The sequence below is a fragment of the Pelodiscus sinensis genome, chromosome 3 (assembly GCF_052426305.1).
Source record: "Pelodiscus sinensis isolate ZL-2025 chromosome 3, ASM5242630v1, whole genome shotgun sequence".
Lineage (NCBI taxonomy): Eukaryota > Metazoa > Chordata > Testudines > Trionychidae > Pelodiscus > Pelodiscus sinensis.
In genome coordinates, this window is record NC_143054.1 from 135299169 (window position 1) to 135319380 (window position 20212).

At 42.6% G+C, this 20212-nt stretch overlaps 1 protein-coding gene across 5 annotated transcripts in view; it reads right to left on the minus strand.

Annotated features, from left to right (window-relative positions):
* Positions 1–3103: 3103 nt before the first annotated feature.
* Positions 3104–20212, minus strand: part of SMYD3 (SET and MYND domain containing 3) — a 634743-nt gene continuing 617634 nt past the window's right edge. For 4 of the 5 annotated variants that reach the window (XM_075924902.2, XM_089777376.1, XM_089777377.1 and 1 more), the window contains 2 exons: positions 13877–13985; positions 3104–3533 (listed from right to left, as the gene is read on the minus strand). In XM_075924902.2, coding sequence (XP_075781017.1) covers positions 3432–3533; positions 13877–13985 — 211 coding nt within the window. In that variant the 3' untranslated portion in view covers positions 3104–3431. The remainder of the gene's footprint in view (positions 3534–13876; positions 13986–20212) is intronic. The other variant, XM_075924904.2, reaches the window with a different exon arrangement.

The following is a 20212-nucleotide window of genomic DNA, read 5'->3' on the forward strand; positions in this document are numbered from 1 at the left end:
CAACTCCATTCTGCCAGTTTACAGCTTGCGTATGCTCCTTCAGGGACCGTAACTAGCTCTTGCCCATTAAAAGTAGCCCCTGCCTGTTCTAATTTACACCTTGGCAAGGACAACTTGTGAATCAGACTGAGAAACAATTTAGCATGCTGAAAGGATCTTTGCCCAGGACATACTTTGGCCCATAACATTAGACCTAAGGTAATATTTTCCACAGCACCTAAATGACTTGGGCTTCTAAGTCTCATTTTCACAAGTGATATGGGCATTTAGAAGCCTGAATATCACTGAAAGACAATGGAACGTGGGCTAAGTGCAAATCTTAGGTGCGTTTGAAAATGCTTACCCTTGATCTGAAAGAAAAAAGGAGAGAGCTATTATGTACATGCTGGTTGTATTTAAATTACCTTGATGTTAAGACTTCTCAGTTTATTCTAGAAATTAAACACATTGTTAACAGTTAACACGCAAGGTGCTAATATATCTAACAGAAACATGAGCTGAAACTTATTGGCCTCTGGATCAAAAAGTTCAAATTCAGGCTTAGTGTATGCAGGGTCAACTTCATGGAAAACCAGGAAGTTGTACCTGTTTTTAACCCCACCCACTGACAAGAACATACAACTGGTGAGAGAAATGGAGATTGTGGGTGAAGTTTTTCCAGAGTGAAATGCATTGACTTCAGACGATGTCTGAACTGGATAATATGGTCTAAAGCCAGGAAGCTCAACCTTGAATAAAAGCCACTTCATCACAGAGTGACTTTGTAAGCCACAAGATCAAAACACTGTGATGACATGACAAAGTGTCTTGTAATCAGAACTGGAGACCCTGTGTGAGAATGCAGGACTCTTCTGTTGGACCAATCTGATGTCTGGTGCTAGAACCCTGGATAGACAGTCAGAGAGAAGTGGGTTTTTTGTTTGTTTTTTGGGGTTTATTTTGGCAGGGTCATGCTCAGCTCAGATTAGGTGTGTCCAATCTAGGAGAATGTGGGGTTACAGTAAATTTGTAAGGCACGGGGAAGATCAGCTCCTCAGTTCTTTTCCATCTCCCTCTCTCCTGCACTGAAAGGAACAAAAGGTTTTCCTTTGCTTGGCACTCTACTGGCAGAGAGAGGTCCCCTCTGTTTTCCTGATGCCCCCAATCCCCTCCACTACTGGCTATTGCAAGGAGAAGGGCCTTTCTCTCCCTTATCTGCCTTCCTCCTTGCTGCTTCTAGAAGTGGGATCACACTGGCCCTTTTCTTCCTTCCCCTCCCACACTGTCAGTGAGTTTGATCAGTGCTCCTCATTTTGTCTGGCCAATATATAAATCAGCCTGCCAGCAAATTGATAATCCACAGTTCTGCTCTGCCTTGGTCTATAATCAAGCATACATCCCCGACTACAGATATTGAGGAAGTTTTGTGCTCAGTCCTGACCAGTTTTATTTGGCTCTAGAGCAGAAGGCAAAAGGATCACTGGTCTGGATATATCCATGAGATAGTTTTTAAAGCAGTTGGAACTGAGGAACCCCATAATCATAATGACAATTGTGATAGAGTGGACTCACCACTGTGGCACTTCATGTTGGCTGTCCTGGGGTTTAGCTCTGTTTGCCAGTCCACCCTCTTCTGGTGATATCTTTCCACCGACCCTTCTTCTGCTCATGGACTGAGGTCAGTCCTAGGAACATCCTCTTCATGGCACAGTCCTACACTGTTGCCCCTGCATACACTAACTTTTTGATCCAGAGGCCACACCACACTCCATGTTCCCCCATTTCAGGAGACAGCATCACAGTTCCTCAGGGCAGCCACTTCTTCAGTGGAGGAAAGAAGGAAGGAACTCCAGGTGCCTGGAACCCTATAAATGGCAACCACTTGCTGCATCCCCTTCAACTCTCCCTGGACCACTTTCCCATGGCCCTAGCACCCTCTTTGCCTTTGCTTCAGGGCCTGCAGATCTCTGCACCTCACCAGAAACTGCCTTTAACTCATTGGGTCCCTGCCTGCAGCACTGCTCTGTCCACAGTGTTTGCTGCCCTATGCCTGAACGGCAGCCAGTCCTCCTTCCTCAAGCTCCAGGGAGCGACTCAAGCTGTTCTGCTCTGCAGCCATTTTTATATGGGCCAATCCAGCCTTGCTCCCACAACCCCTCTCTGATTGGCTGCCTCTTGCAAAGGGCCCTTAAAAACCAGTGGGGGGAAGATGCCTCATTACAATGTCCCTTAAAGAAAAAATATATGGGGGCAAAATTCAGACCAGAATTTCAAACACTCTTAAATTCAGTCATGTTCTGATCCAATGCCTCAGTTTAGTTCATTATAAAGAGAGGAGACATTTATAAAGTATAGATATTGTTCTATTATTGGAAATGCTATAAATGTGCTGAGCCCCATTCAGGACACATGCTAAAGAGAGTTACTGCCTTGAAGAGCTTGCAGTTTAGAGGGTAAACTCATCCAGCACCTCACGTTTCTTTCCATTGACTTCCACGTGCTTGGAGTCAGGCCTTCAGAGACAGGATATGCTGGGAAATCAAGAGAAGGCATAATTTATGTTTTCTACGTATCTATTGATTCTGTGTCTGGGGCCAGATCCTCAGCTGATGTAAACCTGCACAGTCAATTGTCCACTGACTAAAATGGTACTAAGATTTACAACAGAGGTGGATGTGTAATTATATATTTACTCTTTTATTATGAACTCACACTTTGTGGGTATTGCAGAAAAAACCAGGGATCTGAATAAGCAGGGAAGATAGTGGTGATTTCACAAGAGGGGATTCAGAGATCATTCTCCACTAGGGTTGTGAACTTTCCCGACCGGATGGATCAGCCACTCTTGTCGCAAATGGCATCCGGTCATGAAAGCTAGCAACCCTCCACATAACGAGCAGCCTAGAAAGAGGCATGCAACAGACAGTGAGAGAAAGAAACCAACAGGATGGTGAGACAAATACGGGCTGGATCTCACTTTGGTTTTCAAACTCTTCCTATGTCCAGAGACATTTGAACCTGGGATTTTGATTCAAGCCCATTTATTAAAAAATAAAATCAGAGAAGGGTCATTTAAACACCTCATAAACAGCCAAAGGAGATGCTGATTTTTGCACAGCAGCAGTCGGTATAAAGGTATGTTTTATTGCCAACATGTTACATTAATTGCTAAGACTTGTTTGCTATTAAGTTGCTCCCCAGAAAGTAGACTCCTCAAAATGGCCTATATCCTTCCACATTTGAATTCAGTGAGGAAAATTACCGCACAGAGCAGCAAAGCTAATAAACATTAAACATTTTAGCAAAGGAAACAGGGCCAGATCCAAACCCTACCAAACTCAATGGGAGTCACTCCAGTGAATTCAGAGAACTTTGGTTCAGGGCATAGATGTCAATTAAAAAACTTGCTTTCCTTTTCCCCCAAATGTTAGTTTTCCAGCCTGAGATCATTCTCACTGTCCTTGTATGGCAGCTTCACACTGGTCCTTAAGTTTCATCAGCTCTTGTACCAGGCTGTGATCTGCTCCATGTGTTACTTTCATAATGTTGTAAGCCTTGAGAAGAGGAAAAGGGACAAGTTAGTTCACCATCTCTTACCTTCAAGTTCACATCTATAGCTCCACTTTAGGGCAGCGGTTCTCAACCTGGGGATATACAGGTGATTTACGGAAGTACATCAACTCATCTTGATATTTGCCTAGTTTTACAACAAGCTACATAAAATGCACTAGCAAAGACAGTACCAACTGAAATTTCACACAGTGACTTGTGTGTACTGCTCTATAAACTATACACTTAAATGTGCAGTATTAGCATGCCAATTTATGTTATAATGGCAATTATGAGAAAGTAAGCAATTTTTTAGTAACAGTGTGCGGTGACACTTTTGGATATCTCTGTCTGGTTTTGTAAGCAAGTAATTTTTAAGTGAGGTAAAAGTTGGAGGGTACACAAGACAAATCAGATTCCTGAAAGGGGAACAGTAGTCTGCGAAGATTGAGAGCCACTGCCTTAGGGAACACAATCTACATGTGAATTTTGCTATGCTGCCTACCCTGCTATTCCCTTTCTGTTGTGCTATAGAGTCCCTGCCTTAATAATTCCTGAAATGCCCCCATCTCAACTCACACAAAGGCCATTACTTCTAATAAGGTACTTCCTGATTCATTTACACTCCTTTGAGATTTCTGCTCAGGTTCTCATATCTGACCAGATTTCAATCCTTTTGCTGTTGTGGAAGACTCCTTTCTTAAATAGTGTTCCAAAGCCTTATTTGGAATTGAAATAATATGATGTGATGTGTTGAAAAAGTTAACAGAACAATAATATTTTATTTCCAGTGTTCAGAGGTTGACAAATGGAGGGCTATACATGCTAGATTATCTTTACATTTACTTCCAATTAACTATTTTTAAGGGGAGAGTGGCAGAAGGATTGAACAAACAAATCAGAAGGCAGTTGTAGAGCAAATCACAAAGTGCATAAATTTCTGCTGGTTATGTAGGCTCTGAGCTATCCCTGGGGCTAGACAGTTAAAAAAAAGTGGAGGAGGAAGGTATATCTAAGTCAAAAAGAAACATTTTTGACTTTGTTAGAGGAACCCAAGTATCTGAAATAAAATCTGAAATCCTAAATTTGCCTTGTCTTATTTTATAGATATTCAAATCTGGTCATATTTTGCTAAATTCTTGTATTTACATTTGTTCATAGGGCAGTTATTTTCCCTGAAAAAACATATCAACTTTTCTAACATTCCATGTTTTCCTCACTAACGTGATACTTCTAAAGGGAAGGTCAAAAAACATCTCAATAAAGTTGTGGGAAATTTCACGTCACACAACCCTAGGTATTAAAATATGTTTAATGGGCTATTTTTTTAATAGAAAAGAAATATAAAAAACTATCAGAGTAAAAACCAGCTCTCATCTGATAGAGGCATACAAAAAAAGTGACACATGGACTGGTAATGGCCACTTATATGATAGAAGAGCCATCCTGGCAGTGCAGATTAAAATAGAATAGGCAATGATGGCTTTATTGACAGGTACATTTTACCACCTGAAAAAGTAGCAACTGTGGCCTCATAGGCAGAACATGCTGTAGACTGCAGTGTCCATGTTAGCGGACTGGAGACATAGGCATGCCTAGATCTTAGGGTCAATGCTAGCTAGCCAGACAACTGGAATGCCTGTGTTTAAAAAAGCAAATAAAACCCCAAAACTTTAATAGTAAACCTTTGTTCGAAATGATGTCACTATCAACGCTGATCAACATTTTGCAGACAGCTTATTTGTCACAAAAGGCAGTTTTGGTTGATGCAAAACTATTTGTGAACTTGACAGGAATGTGCCAAATAGTTTCAGTCTGAAAATAAAAAATCTGGCTACATTCACAATAGAAGGCAGGGAAGAAAGGAGGGTGGCTATCACCTCATTTTTAGCCCTGTGGTTAAGCTCTCAGAAGGGATATGGAAGACTACTGACTTCAAATCCCTACTCTAGAGCATGAATTTGAACCTAAGTGTTACCTAGATGTGTGTCCTAACCATCAGGTTTATATGCTAGTTTGGGATAGTGTTCTCTCAGTCGATCCTGTTGAAACCGCTCCTCTTTGTTTAACATACCTGACCAGTCATTGGTCTCTAGAGTGAAGTGGTTAGGGCACACAAACTAGTGAAACATTCCAAGTGAAATGACCTGTTTCAAATCATCCAAAATGGATTGTTTCAATTTGCAATTATCTGCTTGGAATTTTCCATTTTAGTTAAACCTGAAACTCCTTTCTTCCCCCTTGATTTCAAACTACCAAAGAACTAAAAAAAAAATCATTCACCCAGCTCTAGTCATCAGTAATGAACAAAACCCTTCTCTTCCCTCCCAGACATCTCATCATTACTGTGGCAAATATTGCAACTGGTCTCTCTCATTTCATTTTTCCAGGGTGAACATCTCCTTACTGCAGAAGGCCCCAATTAAGCCCTGCATTTAGGGTCATACCCTGGTTCCATTAAAATCGAAGGCAAGAGTATCAGTGTCATCTTAAACTCTCATACTGGACCCACTGGAGGGCTTAAGTGGAGCAGAAGGCCTTGGCCTAATGCAGGCCTGCTTTCCTGAGGTGATTGTCACTCTCAGTGCAACACATTTTCTGAACAAAACAAGCTGAAGCTCAGAATGGCAAATGCAGTTCCTGTTTTCAGAACACTAGTCTATTCTCTAGCCAGACTATGTCTCTCACACTAAATAAGAGAGCTGAGGCTGGATCTTGTGATCTCCATCTCGGCTTAAGGAATCAATCTAATTATGAAGAACTACAGTAATCATGCCTCTGTGACACAGGGCATAGTGTCATCAGCTGCACAGTTTCTCCCTCAAGAATATAAAAACCCATTAGATGACTAGTCTGAATGTGCCTCTGTGAATGCAAATGAAAGCACAGCACATTCACTTGTGTCTGATTTTAACTGGGATGAGAAGAGGTGCTGAACAGCACAGATGCATGCGCCCATATGCAAATGTATTGCCACGTTACTCCATCATGATGAAAGAAGAAAGAAAACTGCACCGCACTGATATGGTGCAATGCGAAGGTCAGTATACCGACACATTATTTTTGTTTCTCCAATGCTGCTTGATTAAAACAAACGCTTGTTGCACAGGGCAAAGAACAACAAATGCCTTTTAGAACTAGCCTCATTTTACAATAATCATAGCCACTGTTACTAATGGAAGCAGGTCCTAAAACAAAATCTGTTCGTATAAAGGGAAATTTCTCAGGTGTTGCATGGCAGCTGAGGTGAGAGGGTTTACCCGGCTTTCTCTTCCACTTACCGAAGGGTAATAATTTGTGATGGATTATGCTGGGAAAGGACACGATTCAGCATGTGGATGTGTCCCCATATTATTCATTTAAAAAACTCTTACTTGCATCTTTATGAACATCATCTGGGGGCATAGTGAAGAAATTGATCCTGCTCATTTCTAGTGACAGGCACCCCAGAGTGGAGGGCCAGGGTAGTGCTGTAACAGAGGACTCATGAGCAGAACATCAGGGCAGCCGGGACACTGCATTGAATAGATTGGCATGGATAGGATGCTAGGGGGAAGGGTCAGATACACTTTGAGGGTTTGCTCAAAGAGCTGCACTTCCTCAGGAAGAGACCCATGGTTCACAGTGTTGCCTATTACCCTGGAGGACAGAGCATACGGTATCCTGATAAATGAGCTGGGCAGGATCCCAGCACTTCTGTCTGGCCTTTTAAGGAGCGATGATGCCCCAAGCAGGTCCCAGAAGCAAGCAGGGACTGAACGTTGCCCGACCATTCACCGCCCCAATCTGCCTTGTGCAGCCAGTCAAAGGCCAGATACCATCTGGCCTCAAGTGTCACAAACCCATGGAATGATGGGGCAGTTATCCAAGCCCCATGGATAGCTTGAAAGTCAAGAAGGAACTATGCTGCAGTCCCATGGATCAGCCCTGGGATGGAATGTGAATTCCAGCCCCCTGCTCCCTAATTCCAAGACAAAGCCCTGCTGTGACAGGCTTTAATGGGGAGGAATTACCTTTCTGAACTGTGATAGGTAATTATTATTTAAATCCGTTTTTACTGCTTCGGCCAACACGTGCCCTAGCAGTCAATCATACCCTCTCTCATTGGCAGGGGTTTCCCATAAGCTGTAGGCACACACTTCTGCCACTGCCCTAACATGACCATACTGCTCCTGTTGTAGTATCTTGTCTTCTGATAGCTCACTAGTGCACTTCCATGACTGCCAATTTAGTAGAGCCTTTCCTGGCTCTTCAAAGTCAAGCTGGTTATTAGGACTGTGGCTCATCTATAGCTATTTTCTGGAAAAGGTTTCACTGAATTATAATCTTATTCTCCCTTTTTCATTTTTTTTCAAACTTTTTAGTAAGGCAAAGTTATAATAAAACATTACCACACTATATCATATATTAACTGTTCAGGATTAGGTTCGTATTCAAAAAACTTGGTTAAATATTCTGGCTTGCCAACTGGACAACACTCCTCTTCTAGACAATATGACCAAATTTCTAAATGCCTGTCCTCTTTTTGGCCGTTCTCCTGTGCACGTACATGGTGCGGAAGCTTTTCCGCTGCAAGGACAATCTGTATTTTCCTATACCACTATTCCACAGAGAGGTCACATTTTTCCAAACCATGAACAATGCAGAGTGTAGCTATTAACAATAAAAAAAATTAATTTGCTTTTGTTAAAATTAGCCAGTTTCAGATTGTATTCCAGAAGTACAGTATTGCCTCCCTGTAATGTGGCCATTTCCTATTTGAGGATTCAATGTACTTTTACAACCAGAAATTACTATGGTGTAGGAGGGCCATCACAAAGCCCGTTGCCTCATTTAACCCCCATTTTGGGGCTACGGAGAGAAGAGCTAAATACTGTGGGCGGTTAGTAGTGGCCTGACCTAGGCTGACATGGAAGGTAGCAATAAGGGCAGCCAAGGGGAAGGGACATGAAATGTATGCATTTGGGGGGGGGGGACTTAGGGTTGAAACACTCCACACATGATGCAAAGGGGGTTGTCAACCAAAACACTGGAGTAGTGGCCATGGAAATCAGATTACATGGGATTTACATGAACAATGTGAATCTTACTCAGATCCCAATTCCTTCTGCATATCCAAAATCCTTCTTAACGCTAATACTGAAATCAGTCTGTCTAATGTTCCAGGAAGGATGCTATTCAGTGTTGGAATGCATGAAACCGAGGCTTGTAGTAGCTGACAGTTTCTGCTCCTGAATACAAGGAGGGAGGACTCTAACACATCTAATTGCAAAGGGCCAAATCCAGCCCTGGTATTACTCTATGGCTGTGTCTACACTGGGCCACTTATTCCGGAAAATCAGCCGTTTTTCCGGAATAAGCTGCGAGCTGTCTACACTGGCCCTTGAATTTCCGGAAAAGCAACGATGCTCTACTGTACAAAATCAGCCGCTATTCCGGAAAAACTATTCTGCTCCTGCTCGGGCATAAGTCCTTATTCCGGAACACTGTTCCGGAAAAGGGCCAGTGTAGACAGCCCAGTAGTCTTTTCCGGAAAAAAGCCCCGATCGCGAAAATGGCGATCGGGGCTGTTTTCCGGAAAAGCGCGTCTACATTGGCCACAGACGCTTTTCCGGAAAAAGGGCTTTTCTGGAAAAGCAGCCTGCCAATGTAGATGCTCCTTTTCCGGAAAAACTGAAAACGGAATAGTATTCCGGAAATTCATGCCAGTGTAGACGTAGTCTATGGGTTTATCTAAGTTACACCAAAGATGGATTTAGCAGAAAAAGCCATATTCTACTTTGATTTACATGGGTATTGTTCCATGCAGGCAGACTAAAAGAGGATCAGAACTTGGCTCAAATTAAGAGCGAGATGTGACCTGCCCTTATGATGCTGCACAAGACAGCCCATTACCTGCATTATCACAGGTCACAGAGCACGAGAGATACGTCTACACTGCAACACTATTTTGAAATAATGTCAAAATACTATTAAGCTGGAGTACTTCTTACTCCGACTCCCATAACCCTCATTGTATGAGGAATATGGGAATTCAGAGGAAGAGTGCTCTCTTTCAAAATAAGTGCTGTGTAGACGCTCCCTATTTCAAAATAAGATACGCCATGGATCTAGCTCAATTTGTGTAGCTTATTTTGAATTAAGCCCTGCTGCATGGGGAATGGGTTGAGTCTCATCTTTTATTTCCTGAATACATCAACCACTGGTCTGGGTGGGGAATTAATTAGCTAAGTTGAAGATCAGTAGCAGATTACTCACCTAGGAAAGAAAAAAGAGAGCAAGTCTAGAAACTGTGATTCTGTGATCACAGAACCTGGTCAGTTCCTGGAGAAGCACACCTATGTGCTGCCCTTACTCATGGCAGACTGTAAAGTGAGAATATATTTTAAAACGCCTAAATGTCCATTTGTTCATTCGACCAGATCTATGGGGATTCTCCTGTTGATCCTATCTATGTAGTTTCCTACAGTAACATAAGAGAATGAGGAGCAGTGTTGGGCACCCGAGACACAAGAGCTTGAGACATGAGAGAATAAGAAAAACGAATACAGGCAGTCCCCGGGTTACGTACAAGATAGGGACTGTAGGTTTGTTCTTAAGTTGAATTTGTATGTAAGTTGGAACTGGTACATATTGTAGGGGAAACTCTAGCCACAAATTTCTCCAGAGCTCAGTTTTATTCTCCCACACCTCACTTCCCTCAGTCCTTTATTCTCAAGCTGAGGTGTCTGCTGAGAAAAGCCGCTCTGCGTCTCCCTGGTCTGCTGAGGGGGGGCGCTAGCTTCGCGTATCACTGGTCTGCTGGGGGGAAGCAGCTAGTGCGGGGTTGCCTCACCCCGTTTGTAAGTAGGGATCCGATGTAAGTCGGATCCATGTAACCCGGGGACTGCCTGTACTGACACAACGCACGGACACCTATTAGAATGTTATAGTAACATCTATGAAAGCTGAACTCAGACTGAGGATTCAAAACATCTCCTGAGCATGTTTGAACTGCGCATGTTTGCAAGCTATAAATGTCATAGGGGAAATGGCAACGCAGATTAGCTTGCACCTGACAGCCATATGGCTCACTTCTGAATAATGAAAGAGAACCAGAATTGATTACTTTCTCATCAGCTTTTTTAATAACCACAATTGGACACAATTTAAATTAAACCTATCAAGTGAGGATTTAACTTACTACGACTTGCTAAGACAGACATCACATTAAATACTAATTTATTATTAAAAACATGGAAGTTATCAACTATGCAACATACATTCATAATCGGTTGTTAAACTTCAATTAATCTGTAAACACTGTTGTAAAGAACATAACATACTAAGTTACACATGTAATATATGGATATTAAGTAATGGGAATACAAATTCACAGACAATGTCTGCATTGAAGGCTACAACTCTTGAGTTTGTCTATTGTATCACTTCTAAACAAACACAAAAGGTAAGTGAAAAGAAATAAACTAATATAACTCTATATTTTGGCTCATAGTTACCCCGATGGAACGAAGAATAAAATCAAGACCATTTACAAGAACCATCTGAGGGAAAGGGAGGAGAAAGAGGCAACATTATCTTAGTGCATCTGTGTCTTGGAATTCAGGGAGTGCAGGATCAAACCACATCATGTTAACAAGAAGCGACAAACTCTGCTCTCTGTTAAATCAGTGCAGCTCCATTGTCCTCAAAGGCCATCAGCAGGTGACCATTAATCTGCTATGCCTGATTTTGCTTGTATTGACATCATTAGCTGCAATCTTCCCCCGTGTTTCACTGTTTAGTGCTTGTCTCTCACTGTACTTCTTATAAGAATGGGATTAAGGCGTGGAGAGACAAAATGACTCGCTCAAGGCCACAGAGGAAGTGTGTGTCAGAGGAAGAAACAGAACCCCTGGAAAAGAAGTAGGGTTCAGTGAGTAGGGCACTGGCTCAGGATTTTGGAGGTTTGGCTTTAATTCCTTGTTCTACCACTGCCTTCCAGGATGACAGTGGGCAATTCACGTCACTTCCGTGTGCCTCAATTCCCTACTTGTAAAAAGGAGGTAACTGTTTCCCTATTGCACGGGGGTGGTGCGAGGACAAACACATTACAGGTTGTGAGGTGATGGAGCTATCAGTACCTTAGACAGGAATAACCCACATCTCCTGAGTCAGACTGCCTTAACTGCATGGCCCTCAACCCACCTCACTCTGTGTAGCTTGTGCTCCTTTGCTTCAGTAACACAATCTGAATCAATGATATTTCCTATTGCTCCTTTGTATTGAAATAAGAATCTTTTAGGAGTCATTTATCATTTAAGAGCACAAAGTGTACTGGAGGGAAAGGGGTCTGAGCTCATTGTAAACACAGAACAGAAGGTGATGATTTGGGGGTAGTCAGGCATGATGATCACTTCTTTTAATTTGCTAACTTACACTCTTGGGGAAAAAATAATGCTCAGAAACCTGTATCGGACTCCCATTTACTTCAGTGAGAGCCATGCATATGCTCCCAAAAGCGATGATTAGCTGTGTATGCCAGGGACGAGAGAATGCTGAATATGCCCGGCCTTTGTGAGAATGGCTGTCCTTGCCACCAGGTCTGAGGAAGCCGTACCCTTATCAATGTATACCTGAAGCTGATGAAAAGCTTGACATTCCCAGAATTCCCCAGAGCTCTAGGATGCAAATGTTCTCTCGGCCCAAGTCGGTTCCCAATGTATCTCCACTGACTTCAGCAGGGTTACTTCAGATTTACACTAATGTGAGAGAAATTTCGGGCCCTCAGTACACAGCATCAGCTATTTCTGTTTGTTTGGCTACGCTGTAGCAGCTTCTGGGCAGTGCCAGGTCTCACATGAACGTGAGTCCCACAAAGAACAGCATGGGAGTGAGCACAAAATGAAACTGCTGCTTCAGCTTGCCTTGTAGCAAAGCATACCAGTTAGGCGCTGTGCAGCGTTTGTGTTTTGTGATGTGAACAGAAAGCCTTGTCTGGCGACAGTGCTGAGACTTGGTCTAGCCTAGCAGCAAAAAGACAAGAGGATGGAGCAGATGGCTTTCTGAGGCAATGAGCAGAGGAAGAAAGCAGAGGGTGTCAGACTCCAAAGATGGGGGAAGAGACTGGGGTAGGACCTTACTGTCTGTAGCTCCTTCGGGCCTGACTCTGAAAAAGGCAACATCAATAATACCAAGTAGTAACCCGGAGGCCACCATGAGGAGGTGCAGGGGTAGAAAGTCTTCCCAGGAGAAATGACGCAGTAGAGACTGGAGGATTGGATGGGAAATGACTTATAGTCTAAAGGGTCCAAAAGCTGCTGTGGAGCAGAGATACAAATCGCCTGCGTCTATGCTGTCTCTCTATTTTTTTTAAATGGTAATAATGGTAATATAACAACAGGGCAGATCAGAGCCTGAGCTGGAAGGAAGTAAATATAAACTCAGTGCAGGCACAACAGAGATGTCTTAAAAACCTAGAATATAACTCAATAGGAAGCACCTGCTCACAAGGGTGGATATAGGGCAGGGTGAACGGGGCGGCCGCCCCGGGCCCCGCGCTTAAAAAAGCCCCGTGCATGCGCCGTGGCAAAGGGGGGGCCCCGCGGAGTTATGCTGCCCGGGGCCCCGCAAAACGGTCATCTGCCCCTGCCTGCCCAAACAGATCCAAGTGAGGGAGCCTACTGGAATGATGAAAAACAGCGAGGATTAACAGAAGCTGCGTGTTTATTTGAAGTGTAACTCATAAAAAAATTCAAGTGTTAAACCAAATTGAGCTCCTTTCTCAACACCGCAAGCCCGGAACCTGGGCAAATAGAGGAGAGAGGTCTGTGGAAGCACAATTTGGGCAATGCAGTGTAACTCTTGTTATCTTCCTTCCACAGTTCCTTTTGGAATTATATCCACTTTTCCTTCCCTTTAGGAGGAGGAGGAGTGCATGTGGCTATTTAACAATTCCTGTTTCTCCTTCTTTTTTACCCTGCACACCCACACTGGCAAGAAACAACTGAGGGCATAATTAGATATAATAAGAAGGGGGAAGAACAGTATAATGCATTGAAATATTTTTACTCTTCTCCTATTTAATAGCTGTTTTCCATTCAAGGTTAGGGGGTGATTAATGGTACCTTCACGCTACTGACTAGTAATTAAAAATGACTGATATTAAAGGAATCCTGCACTTGAAACATTATAAGCAACAATGACCCATCACCACGCTTTGCAATTATTGCCTGGGGAGTTGGCACTGAGAGAAAGACTGGGGAATGGTATTCAGAAGAGCAAGGTGCAATCAGACATGAAAGGGGAGGAATACGTGGAGGATTCATGAAGAATACGGGAGGAGAGGAACACAATAGGCAACACTGACCTGCTTCAAGGTCTCCAGTGCTTGAGGAAACATGTCTTGACTATGCTGCAATTTGCCCACTCTCATCATCTGGACAGCCCTCAAGGGATGAAAGCCGGAATAATACAAACTGTGGAGAAGAGGAAGAAAAATATAGTGTCACTCTGTCAGCTCTCACCTTCACAGTCCCTGCCTCGGTGGAGAGCTATTAGGGTGGAGTTGCAAAATCATTGTGAATTTTAATAAAGTACTCAGGGAAAATTAGCTGCACTCCTGAGAAGCATGAAATACTGAGGGGAATTAACAAATTATTATTCTCTGTCTCTGTGGAATGCCTTTTACATTATCCTCTTAGAAAGTGACAGGGGATGGGATTATCTCATATAGTGCTGTTGGATAATACAATCACATTTACTGTACTTCGTGTTCAGAGAGAGAGAGAGAGAGAGAGGTTCAGTCTCAATACCACCAAGCCAATTTCATTTTTAAACAGAAGTTTCAACATGGAGCCCAACTCAAAGTTCCTCATTGAAGGCAAATCCATAGGAGGGAAATGTATGAGAACTTTATGACAAAAACAGAATGTGCTGATTTTGACAAATGCCCGAAGAGCACCCCACTCATAAAACAATTGGAAGAGAATGCGTTCCAGGAAGCTGCTTGTCACCGGGCCGGGCACTGTCTGGAGAAAGCTTCGAGAGGATGGAGGATGTATTTGCTCTCTCACATATGCTCCCACTAACCCGAGTTTTGCACAAGGCCAATGATCCATTAACTTCACTGGTGTCACTCCTGGCATACTATATGTAATGCAATGGTATCACTAACTACTTTTAGTATACTATAGAAATGTCAGTATTGTATGGCAATCATTCTGCATTTCTAAAATTGCAGATCGTATCTTTATTAATCACGTGCATTGAAGATTAAGGCCCAAACTAGTTATGATTCAGCAAGGATTAGTGTCACATTTGATCAATAGGAATAATCCATTTTCTCCATTACACCAATAATGAACTCTTAAAAGTTCTAAGTATAATCATTGGGAGAAGCACTGACCAGGGCTGGCCCTACCATGAGGTGAACTGAGGCGGCCGCCTGAGGTGCCAGACTGTGAGGGCGTGCCACTAAGATCCAGAAAATTGTGTCTCCTGCTGGTGCATTTGTATTCTCTCTGCTCTAGATGCACAGAGATGGTGGAGTGCTGTGCTGGAGGAAGGAGGGCACAAGAGACCTTTCAAAGTTTTGGCCCAAGCAAGGGGGCATAGGGGCGTCATTTGAGCTCTCCACCTCAGGTACCAAAATGTTGTGGGCCGGCCCTGGCACTAACTATAAAATCCCTATTAAGAGATATGTCCTCTTTTACAATTCAATACAGTTTTCAAAATGGTGGATGAGATTCTCCTTTCGCATAGCCTGTCCTTACACCTATGAGATTCCATTGATTTCAGCAGATTCATTCCTGATTTACACTAGTGTAGGTGAGAAGAGACACAGCGTCCAGGGAAATTAAAAATAACCTGATAACAAATTACATGATTTGAACAAGTTGGATGTACAGGAAATGCACAGACAATCCATATGAAAGGGAGATAAATTATACTGAAAATGCAGCCTTCAGTAAATATAGCCAAGGGTTGGGGCCTGCAATGGCTGCTGGCCTGCTGTGGGGATAGGTTAGATTGCAGGATGATTTCTTTGATCTTTTTTTCTGACCAGAAGGAATTGAGAACCCCTAGAGTAGAGTGAAGCAAAAAAATAAGCATGAGATAGTGAACATGGCAGTCAAAGATTTCAAGAGTCCAGGACTCCGAACAGACAAGTGCTTTGAACACTTGAAAATAACCAGTAGGTTTATTTTTAGTTTTCCATTTTGGTGTTAAATCTGTTGGCATGGGGACATCCTTCCAAAGTTACAGTGGCAGCAAAATCTAATAGAAGCTGAAGAGGCCAGATTCTGGTGTGATTATAGAGGAGCAATAGTAACTTCAATGTTGGCTTAAGGGGTAGACATGGTTAGTATGCAAGTATTTACAATACCTTTTAAAACTTTTTAATAGCTATGTAAGTGGTTCATATCCAGCTGTATGCCTCTATCCCAGTGTGTGTCAAAGTGGACCGCTGGTGAACCACAGCCAATGGAAGCCGCAAGGGTCCATGGCTGCGGAGCCAGTAAGTAAACGACCCGGAGCAGCCCATTAGCAGCTTTCTCAAAGTAGGCCCACGGCAACAGGACTGTTACACTGGGGGACGGGGTAAAACGGGGACCAGCTGCAGCCATCTCTTCCTCAGAAAGAGAACTGTATATGGAAGAATACCATCCACAGCTCTGGGTCACTAGGACCCAATGGTGCCTCCCCCACACCTCTTTTCCTCCACCATGTGGCCTTGGGGAAAAACTGCCAGAGCTGCTGCAGAAGCAACCAAAAGAGAGATCTCCTGACATTCCGACAGCTTGCTACAGTTTTGACTGGATTTCCTGATACGCTGATTGCAGGCTGCCCCAACCCTCTCCCCTCCCCTGGCGACAGTCTCATCTTAGCTTCACTCCATGCCTGCCCCTTCTATCCTCTTTCCTCTATGCCCTGTCTCCTTCACTTCCCGTTCCCTTCCCTTTTCATTTATCTGATCCTCTCCTAACTAAACCTACCTATAAAAAAACAACCAAGAAACTAATATGATATTTGCAGCCATCACACCGTTCACTTTGCTAATATATTCTACTCCTCGCCCCCACCCTGTGTGTGTGTCTGGTCTGTTAAGACTGTAAACTCTCTAGGCTGGGGCCCTATTCCTGGTTGGTCTTTAGGCACTAGTGTTATAGACATGAATATAAAGTAATAATATCAGGCTTCTTAGGTCCTGATCCTGCCATTATAGCATGCATACAGGCTGTTGAACTTGCACTGCCTTCAGCAGGGCTGTGTGGGGGCAGAGCAGTTTGCCCATGCACTACTAGGGCGCTAGCCTATAAGTTTCTCAAGGCTAGAGCTGTCTCTTTCTTTGCATCTGTGCAATGTCATGAATGGGCGGGGGCCCCAAAATTGAATAACAATTGATGTCAGCGGAGCTATACCAGATTTCCTAGGGTTGTATCTAAGATTAGAATTTGCCTGCGTATTTTAATAGATATTTGTCTCCAGTTCTTAAGCTAACTGCAGTCCATGAAGATTTAGGGTTATGGTATGTATGATACCAGACGAAGCAGAAGGCAATTAAACAATGTCAGGCACACAACCAAGAACACTTCGAGCCATAAACTAACACAAGTGGAAATTTAAAAAGAGGCGGTAGAGGAAGCAAGCGTGAAACTGAGAGCCCTGAGTACATAAATATTTACAAAGCTGTTTTCCTGTGCTCATTTATGTGCTGATCTTATGCATGTGTTTAGTTATATTTTGCAAGCCTTAGAGCTGACATCTGAAATAGCTATTTGTCATCATTTTCTGGAATAAAGCTGTTGAACTATTGGCACATCTTTTGTGTAGGCATATTCATGGTGCAAGCTTACTAACGGAATCTGTGCAATATGCAGGTCCTCTGGGAGAAATGCAGACAGACAAAATACCATTAGCTTCTTCACGACATCCTCATGCCTGAGTACTGTCAAAAACATGGAGCATGGCAAGGACTAAGATGATGTCTCGGGCATTTGCGAAGTGATATATTATCCCCAACAGTTGCTCTGATCAAAACAAGTGGTTAAAATTAAGACTCAGGAACGGATTCACCCGCTGGGGGATTGGCATCTAGAGATCATCACTAAGAGGCTAAAAGACAATTACATAGAAACACATACTGTAAAAAACACTAAGGCTTAAGGAAGCTTAGAGCCTCAATCTAGAAGGATTTTCATGGATTTATCTGGGTCTAAAGTATAGTAGGAACAGAGAAACTTATTGAGAGCTAAAATAAAGGCTCAGAGTTCCATCGAGTCCATCTTTCTGACCAAAATTTGATAGTGTAAAGGAAGGTACAACTAATAGGTCAGGCAACACTGTAAATGAAGAGGGTTGGGGGACTTTGAAAGGATGGAAGGATCCATGGGACTAGAACCCTGGTGTGTGGAGCCTGGGATGGCTGGCATTCCCACAATGTCACTGGGAGGGCACGGTACATGGAGATTGGGCACTGTGGGAAGTACTGCCTCAGTATCCTCAACCTGTTTTCCACTGAGGGCCACATATGCAGCTCTCTCTGTGTTATGTGGGCGGTATGGCTCTGAAGTTGTCATATGGCGTGCAGCTGTGTGCTGATTGGGCCACGGGTTGAAAACTATTGCAGCCCTCTGATTGGTCAAGAGCATTATTTAACCCTAGATGGTGCCCCAAGAAGTGGTCTGGGCACTACACAGACTTCTGGACTGCTGCAACTCCAGATGGCACCTTGCTTTTGGATCTTTGGTCTCCGATCCTTTCCTGAGCCTGACTCTTGCTTTCTGATTCCAGCCTGGTACTACCTCTGATCTCCAAAACCAGCCTGATTGTGACTCTGAATCTTCCTTAAATCTGGCTGTAGTGATTCCTCAACCCCTGCTCACGGATTACCATCTTGTGGCCCTCCTTGACATGTGGACACCAGTCTAGCTGGAACTGTTCAATCAGACTGCCTATAGCCTAGTCCCTTAGAGAAGAAAGCTTTTCAGTTCTGTAGATTATCACATTATGGGATTGCACCTACAGCTGGTGAAAGCCAACCTGGCTTCATTGACATCAATAGAACAATGTCATTTTACACCTGTTAAATATATGGGCTATATTCCAAAAAATGAGATTTAATTATCTTTGCTTCCATAGCTTCTTTGAAAAAATCAACCCCCTTTTTCAGTTCAGCTCTGATACTTGTCTGCAACAGTACCAGACTATATACTTTGTAGGGAAGTATTTACTGTTCCTAAAATATTTGCTATTAATTTCTTTCTAATATTATAGGACATAATAAAAAAATCACCACAGACTGATCTGTTTTCAATGCACTTCTTTTTCTTTAAAACTGTACCACTATCAAATCCACACAATTCTTCCCCTTTCCTGGCTAAACAATCAGAGCTTTAGCTCTTGTGAGTTTAGCTAGCGCTTGGTATTTAAAAAGAGAGCATCTAAACCCACTATCATCTCTGGTGCGTTACAATTTAAAACAGGTTAATAGATTTGCACTATTTTCTTGTTATTCAATTTGCAAGCTCACACTTTTACTTCTGTCTTCACTCCAATGTGATTTAAAACTCACGGGATTTATAAACCCTGAAATGAAACTGTATAATGGAAATGTTAAAAGACCTTTTAATTTGCTGACACTAAGGGGTGATGCTACACATGGTGTTAATTTGTTTTCTAATGTCTCGTGTAAGTTAAATAAATGCGACAGCATAGAAGACATGAAGCAGTTTTAGGATATCTAGCAAGAGAGAGAATTAAGAGTGACCCACCAGGCTATCAGAAATCAGATGAGCAAAATGCACCAACACTAGCTTATTAGGAAATGTATTATCTAAAGTTGGTAGAATTATCCATTGTAAATAAATTTTCCAACAAGTTTGACATAATTTTCTGTTTTGACTCGATATTGATTTCTATGACTTTATTCAGATGATTTCAACAAAACAGTTGACCAAATTTCAACTTTTGGGGTGTCTGTAAACTGTTCACAACTCTTTGCTCTTTGTTACACAGCATGTGATGACTACCTATTTTTTCCTGTTCCTTGATTGGATGGCAACTTTTAAAAAAAGAGAATTATGGGAACCATATTTTAGCATGAATTTAAGGATAACTAGTGATTTGTACTAAAATTCATTAAATGTGTGGTGTCTATTATTATTTCTACAAACAAATCAGTGGCTGTGTAAATAATCAAACCACAAATTCTATGACCCCAATAATAAAAGTAGACTGAACTATAATTAGTCATAGGTATGAAGGCTAGAAGGGATCATTATTACCATGCAGTCTCACTTCCTACACAACACAGGCCATAGAATTTTCATCTGGAATTCACTTGAATTGAAGTAGAATATAAATGGAAATGCTCTCTTCACAAACACAGTCTTAACTCACTTTTTATTGTAATTCAGCCAACAAATTCTAGCGCTTTTAACACACTATAATCAGCCCCGTGCAAGAGCATTGCCTGGCACTTAATGTCGAAGTGGCACAGGCACGGAGTATAGAAACAATCTCCCTACCAGTCTATTGACTGGAGAGTTCAGCAAGTGATGTGTTCACAGTTAAAAGAAAATATGCCAGGAAATATTGTTTAGACTGGACCAAAGCATGTTGCTTTGTACTCTAAATCAGCAGTTCGCAACGGTGTACTCTAAATCAGCTGTCTTTCTGAGGGGTCGCAGCACCGGCCATT